The sequence below is a fragment of the Haliotis asinina genome, chromosome 6 (genome assembly GCF_037392515.1).
Source record: "Haliotis asinina isolate JCU_RB_2024 chromosome 6, JCU_Hal_asi_v2, whole genome shotgun sequence".
Lineage (NCBI taxonomy): Eukaryota > Metazoa > Mollusca > Gastropoda > Lepetellida > Haliotidae > Haliotis > Haliotis asinina.
Genome location: NC_090285.1, coordinates 26773686 through 26785171, shown reverse-complemented (window position 1 = coordinate 26785171; position 11486 = coordinate 26773686). Strand labels below are relative to the sequence as shown.

Sequence of the window (11486 nt, the reverse complement as noted above, 5' to 3'; positions counted from 1 at the left end):
TGAAAACAGGACCACCTTAATCTCGCAGCTGTTGCTTTTCTGAAGATAGATCAACCCTTCATATAAGCCGTTTAGTAATTAATTTCCTTTCAACGACTCCTCCAGTAGCGCAATCGACAAGTGGTCTATGGAATTACTATTTGGTTACAAAATCATCTACGTGTAGATGAAATTGCTAAAAACTGTAAAGGTCATTGACGGATCATATTTGGCAAACAGTTGTAATCCGGATGGATATAAGTAACGTAAGTTCATGTAAATGTTGGCTAATGAGTGTTCATATATTGACTTGTGGTCTCAAAACAAGTATTTTAAGTGATACAGTTTGTCAAGAACCAATACCGTATTAACCAATACGTCCTTCTTCCATCAAATATAATCAGAGTGATGAAAGCCAACGTGATTGTAGAAGTTGTCCTCAAGTGTCAGACTGCATTAGTCCGACTTCCTGTAAGCCATCATGCGTCAATGCCTCCAAATGAATCCTCTGCGGAGTTGAATCACAAACCGATGACTCTCCGTCACACAGATGCTTTACCCTATCCCAACCACCCTTAAGCATCTCAGTACTCCGCCGCCGAAAACTGCTTGAAAAAAACATGTACACAAAACCTTTCACTGCAAAATTCAATATGTAAAGTTCATAAAATATCTGGTTCCATTTGCCCAGTTCCCGATTCTGTAGACCGATCAGAGTTATTAATGTCCGCAGTATCATCACTGGCAGGTTGCTCGTCATAGTAACGATTATTACGGGAAATAGGATCCTTGTAACATGAACTGATGTCGGCATTTCTGCATCAGTATTTCCAGTTTGACGGGGCCAAAGTTCAACAGCAGCGGATATCCGGTAATATTCACAGCCACGGATGACAATCAGACACGTGAGAAGAAGAATAATGCCATACGGAATAACTGCCACAACAAATGTGTCAATTTTGCTCAAATTCCCAAAGTGAGCGCGAAGTTCTTTCCATGGGATACATTGTAAAATGCCCTGAACTTTTTCAGGTCCAAAGAAATATCCAATATATGAATAACACGCAACTGCAACAACGGCCATAAACCAAATCACAAGTTTTGCTCGAAATGGCGTACACATGGACCCTTTCTTCAGTGGCCAGTAGACTCCGATGAACTTTTCTATTACCATTGCAGCAAGATACCATATTGACAAGAATGTAAAGACGTAATTTAGAAACGTCATGAACTGGCAGATGCCTGCCTGTACGATGAGAGATATGTTATGGTATCTGTACAGGGGGTTGAAGATGAACGTCCACAGGAACCCAGTGTCACTTACACCTACTGCAGCAAGATACTGAACTGATGACACCTTTTTGAATCTCGTACGGGTGAACGTAAAATACGACAAGACGTTGCCTATGGAGCCAACCGTAAGCACAACTGGGTAGCCATACAAATGGTACCGCGTCAGTATCTCGAACATCAGATCCATTGTTTCTAGTGACTGTGTTCTTGTCTCTGTTTTGTTGGAAAAAACGTATTGTTTAAACGTTTCATTTCCGCTGAAATAGCCATAATCTGCTAGCGTTGTGCCCCCGACGTAGACAGATGCCATGCCGATCACATTAACCCAAGTCACGTTCACCGCAGGGAGCTGTAAGTCTTCTCTTTCCAAGATGATCTGGAAAATACAATATATGATTAATTTTACTAATTGTGACACAGCATTTCGTATCATATTAACACAAATTAAAAATATTGCGTAGAAATGACTACCTTCATTTTTGTTTCTAAAATAGCATAATAATCATAAATTACCTTTCAACACTGGATAGTTGTTACTTTTAAGTACGAACAATTTGTACGACATTGAATCCGAACCCGACTTTCGGCCTTACTCGAGGGAAGACCAACCCCACCTTCATGGTGAAAAACGGTCATGAGGACAAATCTACAAACACAATCCAATCACATGAATATTCGGAGAATCCAGTTACTGAGAAGGCATAATTGTGGTATATCGATTGCTTCATTAACACAGAAAACAAATAAGATTAATACAATGACTGCAGCTACATCCCGACCTTTGTAATTGTCACACATTTTCCAGAAAGGACCGGGATGCAACGCTGTCTTAATATCCGTTTCTCTTCAATTATGTAGTGTCAATTGTCCTGTCTACAAATAACGCCCGATCCATTATACAACTTCGCGCACGAAGGTCGGGGACCACTTTCCTTTCAGTAAGTGCAATTATCGTTTGAAAAATCTGTATTAGATCAGCGTTTTCAGACTAGACGTCGCTTAGGTTAAAGAATAGATTGCGGTCCCTGTCGTCAGAAACAGGACATCGGATATATAACGACGAGTTAGTCAGCAAATGCTTTACACTTCTGTCTAATGCGGAGAGGCGTCAAGTTATAAATCGGGTTAATAAGAGTAATAAAATGATACTCAAACAGTTATGTTCTTTCTAAAGGCATGTCCTGATCATGTTCTGAATCTCACTTAAGAATATGGAAGAGTCTACCTTTCGGCAAAGTACTTACAGTTAAACATCAAAAACGTCCTTGAAATCGAATCTGTGCATGGTAATATTTCATAGTTTTATAGGCATAATGCGGCAGTAGAGATTATCGGAGTCACCCATTACATTCCTGATTTACTATTTGTAATTAATATGACCTCGAGATATACGGTGATGTGGTAGAAACGTTCTTGTATATATAACAACGTATAATTACAACATTATATTTATATTCAACATTTCAACAAACCTATATCCTGATCAAAATCAAATTAACGGTTGAAGGTTTTCAGTATAGCATATAAATTCCAAATTAATTTCTCCTGAAATGTGTAAAGACTTATACATTATTGAATATCATTCTGAAACAAAGGTCAGACCGCTAGAGTCGCAAAGAAGGTTGCGTCGTGTATTGGCCAGACATTCAAAATCGATTCCTAATTCATTAAATAATTACAATGTCAGTTCACTGGAGGCTAAGCACAAGGTATTACCTGTTTCTAGTGTAATATACGTGGCATCATGTGCCTCCTTGCCAGACAGACCAGACATGAACGTAACGTATCAAATCCGCCACCATCTTCCACTGTGAACTGTCTACAACGAACAGAGTATCACGCTGCTTCTAGCCACTGATCAAACATAGCAACACTATTCAATCATACCTGTTCTCCAGAAGTTCGCCAGTGTTGCTAAGTCAACATGCATGTTCCGAGAATGTGACATGTGTTTATCGGTGTCCCGGCCACAGTCACAGTTTTATTGTTATATATCGTTCGGTATGAAAATGGAACTCAATGTAATCAAACCGTACATAACAATTTGTAACCATAACAATGACGTTTTGGGATTTTTCCATGCTAAAAGTCTTACTTTCTATTCAACTTAGTCCTTATGGAATGCATAATGAATTTGCGTTCCTTAATTCTCACTTTCTAAACGTCTGTGTTAAATGGCTCTTTAGCCTTTCCATGAAAAATCTCTTTGAACACGACTAACCTTGTGTCACATCAGTGGCATTACATCCGCTCCGCAGACAATCCTCACATCCGTTCCCTTGTAGAGTTCCATTCACTATGTACATAAGCGATAATTATTAGGTTCCCCCGAAATAACGCTAAGGTTTGTATATCGACCAAGTACCGATTACCATGATCGCAACTCGATCCTTGTTACCATAATGTAATTGCATGGACAGTCTGTGGATTTGACCGTTTGTCTTTGAAGAATGAACATGACGGATACGTTACAGCTGACAGCTGTGAAATTGTCTGTTGCTTAACATCAGACTGAATGATGCAGTGTAATGTTTTTGATCAATACGATATGTCACTATGTGAGAGCGGTGTATGCAATGCTGTAACATCTCGCCAGCATAACCAGTATGAACTCCTATGGTTATAAGAATAATATTCACATGGAACTATAATAACCATATCGAGGCGTTAGCAAATCCTACCGGGTAAAATGTAAACGTTCGGAACCCAAATCTGAATGGAGTGGTCAACTGTACATTGCAGGGATGTTGCTTAAAGTTACATGAAACCATACATGTTTAGTCATCCCAACGAATATGTATATGTTATCATGCCCCGCGAAGCTGAGGTTATAGGAACAGGCTGCGTCTGTCCGTCCGTTCGTACAAACGAATTGGCATATCTTAAGAACCGTTGATTAGATTCTTTTCATATTTGGTACCTAGGTTTATCACAGTATAGAAAAGACGGCAGTCAGATTTGGTAACCTTCACACCCAGGGCACCAGCAGACTTCCACATTATACCCTTGTCAGTGAGATATCTCAAGAACCCTACCCTGGATTTTACTCATATGTAACACCAAGTTTTACCTTGGGAATGCATAGGAACCAGTTGATTTTGGTGACCTTCACTTAATGTTCAAGGTCATAGCGACACTTTGACGATTTCAGCATGTTAAGCTGCATTATAAGCTGGTCAGCGAGTTATCTCAAGAACCGTTCGTTGGGTATTCTTCATATTCAACAGTGAGCTCCTTCTAGTTAAGGCGCCGGGCCAAGTCGATTTTGATGACCTTCACTTAAATTTCAATGTCATGGCGACACCTTGAAGATTTCAGCATGCTAGGTTGCATGGTAGGCTTGATCCCAAGAACTGCTCACTTGATTGTCTTCATATTTTACACCAATCTTTATCTAGGGAAGATGCAGTGCCCAGTCGATTTTGGTGATCTTCACATGATTTTGAAGGTCACGGCGACACTTTGAAGATTTCAGCATGTTAACCTGCATGATAGGACTGTCAGCGAAATATCTTAACAAACAGTTCACTGGATTTTGTTGACAGACTTTAAAGATTTCGCATGAATATTCTTCAACGAGCAATTTCTTTATTACTATTTTTGCATATTTCGTACACTATGACATTCAAGTAAAGTTTAAAGTGTATCTTCACGAGAAGTTGGCTGGTCATGTTTCTGTTTGTATTTAACTTAATCTTAAATTAGGACATTCACTTTCACTCCTTAAGTTCGATTTGATAATTTGTGGCGAGGGTTAGTGGCAATGCCTGTTATTTACTTTGCTCAAAGTCACATATTATATAATTATTATAATGTCGAATTAGCTCATTAATCTGATGCTTGTCTTCTCATTTCGTCCAAGACACTTTCATGGATAATTACGGGTGCATGAGACATCGGAGACAGACATTACTCCGTGGAATCAGAGAGTACACAGAACGGGAGGTGGGTTAAACGTGTAACGGGAGTGTAGCTGCTGCCAGCATGCGTTTATGTCAGATATGGTCTTGACTTGATGTGTGTTTGGTAACAGAGGCCAAAAGGCATGGTTATGAAATAATACTGTTTTGTTTGCGCTCCTGACTCTTCGGATCAGTTTTATTTGGACTTGTTCAGGTTTGCAAAATAATTATTTCTGTGTTGTATTCTTGATTATATTTCAGCCAGGATGATACATGGGATAGTGTGAACGATCGTGTAGTTGCTTGCAATTAAGGTTAATTGTGTACACACATCTGTTTGCGCTTTAGCATCAAGCTGCCTAGGAGCCTATTAAGTTGTAAATTGTGGCATTATGTGATGCTATATTTGTTTGTTCTCGACACAGGAGCAAAACAAGCAGGAATTACACATCGTCTACATTCTAGAGACATATAACGAGGGTAAATGAAGTCATTTCCTTTTTCTCGTATTATAAAGTACTCAAAAAAAAAAGAAGAAGAAAAAAGAAACGCATTTGTAGTATTTTTTCATGTAACTTTTTAAATTTGAATCATTGGTGTCTATGTAATCAGTATATCTATGGTGAACGCTGTCTCCAATCATTTCCGTGTTTGGACCCATTGTCCTTGCGGGCAACTCACCAAAACGCATCAATATTTCCTCAATAAATGCAATAAATTGTGAACTGGAAGAAATTCATGCGTTTCCTTTTGCACGCACATTCATGCATCATTTCCAATAACAGTCGGACGGTTTCAATGCTCTTGCGACAACTGACAAACTTATATTTGGTGTTAAAGTCATGCCTACACCTCCTGAGGCTCAGCGCAACAATGCGATTGGTTATTTGGAGGCTGGGGATTTCTGATCAGACTGTGCGGAACCGCTTACGTGAGGCTGGTATTCGTTCCAGAGGACTTTTGCGAGGACCTGTCCTTACACGTCAACATCGGCAACAACGCAGACAATGGTGTCGCTAACATCTCCAATGGTCATTGCGAAGGTGGAGAACAGTGATGCGTCGCGTTACATGCTGCGAGGTCCCGACGGAAGAGGACGTGTACAACGATACGCTGCAATTTGTGTACAGGAAGTGGACATATTTGGTGATGGAAGTGTCATGGTTTGGGTTGGAATCTCATTGAGTGGCAGTACAGATCTCATTCAGGTCCAGGGCAATTTGACAGCTCGATGTTACCGTGATAAATAATCATCTGGCCTCATGTCCTTCATGAACCGCCGGAACGTCACTTTTCAGCATGATAACGCTTGGTCGCATACAGCAAGAATAACCAGGGATTTCCTTGCCCAGAATAACGCACAGGTTCTTGATTGGCCCTCACGATCACCGGATCTTAACCCTATTGCAATTTGTGGGACGACTTGGATCGTCGTGTGCGACAGCGTGACCCTCAGCCACAGACGTTACCTGCTCTGTTTGTGGCCTTGAGGGAAGAGTACCAACACATTCCCAGGCACTTCATCCAGAATCTGGTCCCGTCTATGGGACGCGGATGCAAGCAACCATTGATGCTACTGGTGGCCACACAAGAAACTGACTGCTCTGTGACATTGACCTTCGAACATTTGTCATTTGTGACATACAGTTTCTTGCAGCATTGGACCGTTAATGTTCATTCGGGTCTACTTCGTGACTGCCCTGTAATACTGAACCTAAAGTGTATAAACTGATAACGAGTTTTAGCTATGCGTGTTTGTTTTTGTTTTTTTTGTTTGTTTTGTCTTTTGAGTAGTATAGTAATATTGCATTCGTTCCTGGTACGTTCTCAATCACAATAACTTACATGTAGAACCACGGTTATAAATGTCAACGTCGTGCCAGTCTTTCAACTGTGTATCTGGCCATTGCCGAAGACAGTATTTTTGACATGAGATATTGTCGCACAACAGTGAGATTCAAACCCATTAAAATCCTATTTCTGTGGACAGGATTGCAGACGGTGCATTCATTTTGAAGCGTTTGTTGGTGAACATTAATGAAAACTCAGTTCAGTGGATTGAGGAGTGATTTTTAATATTCATATACATTTCGTTATATCCTTCAGTTCGGTGTAAGTTTAGCTTACTCCAAGTTCTATGACTTGAGAAGTGTTTGTTTGAAAGCCTTCAAGCATGGCGAAAGTACTGATATTGTCACCAGGACGTAAACCAGGATATTCAAGGTAGGCACAACCCGGTTCCCACCTCAACACACCTTGTCTTCTTAATACGCATTAGGGCTTCATCAGGAAATTAGTTCGCCATTATATCATTCACAAACAGATTATTCGCATTCTGAATATACTTGTACAGTGGAATCTGCCTAATACGGACCATTTTTCCATGATCCGGAGGCCGACTCCCGACAGAATTGTTCTTATTTTATTTTTTAAGCGATCTTTATCAGTAGCAGTCTCTGAGCGGGTAACAGACTAAATGCACAGTCCCGATAAAAAGCTTCTATGAGAACAATGTGTTGTAATCCGGACTAAAGGTACAATCCGTTGAATAAACATCTGTCACTTCTGTTCACAATGGCTATTGACTGAACACATTGTATTATGTGGAAATTTATAGAGGCAGGAGCAATTCATGTTAAAAGACCCTTAGAAGTGTAAATAATATATTGAGAATAAATGAAAAAGGAAGGATTCAAGTTGTTAGGTGTCCTTAAGGGAGGTAACTCACTGTGGCAGTGAACACGGACACAGACACAAGTTGACTAATCTGGATTGCTTTACACTCGGGACAAATGACTCGGTCCCAGGCAAGTCCGTAACGCTCAGATTCCACTGTATTGATGTAGGTAATCACATATATGTATGCACGTTCATCCATGATTACTGAGTCAAAATAAAAACTTCACTATTCATATTTGTAAATAAATATATGAACTGCTGTGGTAGACAGTTTCCGGAAATCATAATCTTAATCCCCAAGTATCGACTGAAGGAGATACTGACCACAGCACATTTAAGTCAATCTACACGTCGTTCACCACGCAATAGCGCTGAAACGTGTTTTGAGCGAGCCTCTGGCCATGTGATATTATCATAGCACGCACACGTTCCCATCAAGTGTACCAAGTGAAAACTCTCTTATGGTAGGGCTGATAGGCCACATAAATACACATAGAAAGTGGTCAAATCTACCACGTGTCACCTTTGTTCCAGGTAAAGTGCAGATTCGAGCACCTTGTACCTTTCTCTTCATTGCGAAGCAATAATTACACAGTGCCTTAGATGAACGTGTAGTGACGGGATTGTCCAGTTGTGTGTAGATATTTCTCAAACTGTTAATGGTGGGTGGTCAGGTTGAAACCTTCGTTTGTTATTAGAGTTCTCATCTTGTATTAACCTACTTCTGATGTCACTTTTGGTAGAGGTTTGGTTTGTTATAAAACTCTTTTTGTTAGATTCTGTATTCTGTAAAACGAGGCGTGTTTAGAAGAACGTGCTGTAGTTTAAGTGTTCAGAGGGCAGGCGTGTTTAGGAGAAAGGCCCGCGATTGTTACATCTCCGACACTAATGAATAAATTGTCTCGCTAGATTTGTACGCCATGTTAAGAGATGGTTCACATGCCCAAATTGAACGTAATAGATATTCCAGGTTGTTCAGCTTCATTAAGGTGGCTTTGCCATGCAATACATTCCCTTTGCTTTTGGGTTAGACTTGCAAGTGTTGTGTAAGGAAAATCTTCTCCTGAAGAGTTGTTGCCACTACTCAAGTGCCAATGTAATTGGAAGTTTGAGAGCTTGGTTCTCGAGATTTACATGTGTGGGTTGTTGAAGACAAATCTAAATTTAACCGGATCTTTACTGGATTGTTCTAAAATTGTTCATAAGTGTAAACGTCAATATACCCATTCTTATGTATTACTTCTTCACTGACACGCAGTCGTTTGTGCAAAGTTTCAAATTATATGACATGATTATTTAGTCCTTGGATACAAACATTATGTGCTTGAAACCTCAAACTAGGGTATGCAGTCGCGCCCCTCCCTGGATTGCTGGTGCCAGGCTAACCGTTAATTGTGTCTTGGATGTTCATGCATGGGAGAGGAAAGTCAAACATGCCATACAGAAAGGTCACCATTCATTTCCTGTTCTGTTCATCAGTCATCGACTCAATCTAGATTCAAATTATTTCATGGCTTACTGATTCCACCACACAAGCATAAATTTGCATGGCATAGCATGCCTGTACTGTATACAGATCAACTGTATAATGAGGCATGTAACGGACATTGGCTTTCTTGCCACACAGTTGGAAGTGTACATTTGGCGATGGTTTTTGTGTGGCAATTTTCATTCTATCATGGCACCCGTGGCAAGCCACCTCAACGTGGTGGGTGCTAGGTAACGCTAAGAGCTCGCTAACGCCCCCGTTGTGGACCCGGGGGAACATTTGGTCCACAAACCCTTTGCCGTGGGTTGCGGCCCTGTGTCGGTGGAGGAGGAGATCCTGGTGGTTGAGGGCAATAGGGGCCTGGAACCGTGTTCCTGTTGCCTAACACACCACTTTGGCCCTGACTTCACCTCGACGGGCGGTAGAACAGGCCCGGTTCTATCAATCGGCTCGTCACGCCATGCCCTGTGAATGGACAACATTCTTATTGCACAGTTGCATATCATTGTGCATTTGTGAAAGGAATGATTGTGTCAGAAATTATTTACTAATCGTTTGCCTAGAGTCCTATGCCAGAGGACGGTGGCTCCTGGGACAATCTAGTGATATCGACCTCTAAATTCTGTATGTCCTCAAGTTTCTGTTAAGAGCCGAACCAGTCTGCCATTATATTTGGTGGACAAATAGAACTTTTTATGTCGTCTTCACTGGACTATATCACCCTTGTATCCCTGGTGTTTGCTGGATATCCGCTACAGATGGACACTGTCCTTGTTGACACTCGGTGACGGGTGGGGAGCAAGGGTGCTGAACATCTGAGATACAACTGAATCAACTACATTCTGGTTCCGCTAGATATGACAAGAAAAGGCGTCTGGAGGCTGATATTTCAGTTCCAAACCAACAGGACAACTGGTCAAAATTTATAGTCATTGAGGCTACAAATGGTGATCCCCTCAAAGGAAATCCTTTTATGATTTCCAAGACTATCCAATCTCTATGTGAAGTCAAAAACGTCTCATGTCTTCGAGAGGATTAGCTCCTTGTAGAATGTGCAAGAAGGCAGCAGGCAATTAATCTATTGCAACAACACCAGTTTGCAATGTCAGCGTTAAGATCACTGAACATTAAACACTCAATTCGAGTAGAGGAATTGTTCGAGACCGAGTCCGTAGTTTGTCGGGCATCTCAGTAGAGGAAATTGTTGAAGAACTTAAAGATCAAAATGTCACGTCAGGAAAGCGTTTCACAGTCAAGAAACAAGATGTTAGAACTGTTCCAAGCAACACCTATCTCTTTACTTTTTCATTGAGCACAGTTCCTAAGTCAGTAAAAGCTGGTTATTTCAATATCGGTGTGGAGGTGTATATCCCGACTCCACTCCGCTGTTATACATGTCAGAAGTTTGGACATGGCTCAAAATCCTGCCGAAATATTCATCGTTGTCACCGTTGCATTTAGGATCATGAAGATGCTGACTGCAGCAAAGATCCTAAATGTGTAAACAGCAGAGGTGATCATGTTTCATCAGCAAAATCCTGCCTTGAATGGCAGATCCAATCCAAAATCCTGAAGTTGAAATATGAAAGTAACATTTCCTTTCCTGAGGCCAAAAAAACAAGTACATCAAACGCAGTCGCAGTCATCTTCGACAATCAGTTATTCAGCTGCTATCTCCAGAAAACCCTCAACAGTGTCGGTTTCATGCCAAACTGATTTTACTTGGACTAAATCCAAACAACCAATCTCTGTGCAAACTATTAGTGATAGCTAGACTACTGTGACATCAGCATCTCAGACCGCGAGCCAGTCAGATCAAACGTTTCCTCAGAAAATTGTTAATTTTGATGAAAATGTTGAAATGTCGAAAGCTTGACGGAAACGCTTAAATCGGAAACAAGCATCCAAAAATTCATCTATTGTACAGACGCCTGTTACTGTAGAGGTTCACAGCTCCTTTGAACCCCTGGAGATGGAGGTAACTCCACCTTCAGAAAACAAGCCCAGGAGTTCTCTTGGGAGGTCCCCAATACAACCACCATGAGACAAAATCCTAAACTAATACAGTGGGATTGCAGAGGCCTTAAGACTAATTATCATAATCTACACTTATTATCTCAAGATTTTAAACCATCAGCCTTTAG

The 11486-nt window shown here is 40.8% G+C and overlaps 1 protein-coding gene across 1 annotated transcript; it reads right to left on the bottom strand.

Moving 5' to 3' along the window:
* Positions 1 to 418: 418 nt before the first annotated feature.
* Positions 419 to 1582, bottom strand: LOC137286229 (probable G-protein coupled receptor 139). The gene has a single exon (XM_067817958.1). The coding sequence runs from the start codon at positions 1580 to 1582 to the stop codon at positions 419 to 421; it is 1164 nt and encodes a 387-aa protein (XP_067674059.1).
* Between the last annotated feature and the right edge of the window lie 9904 nt (positions 1583 to 11486).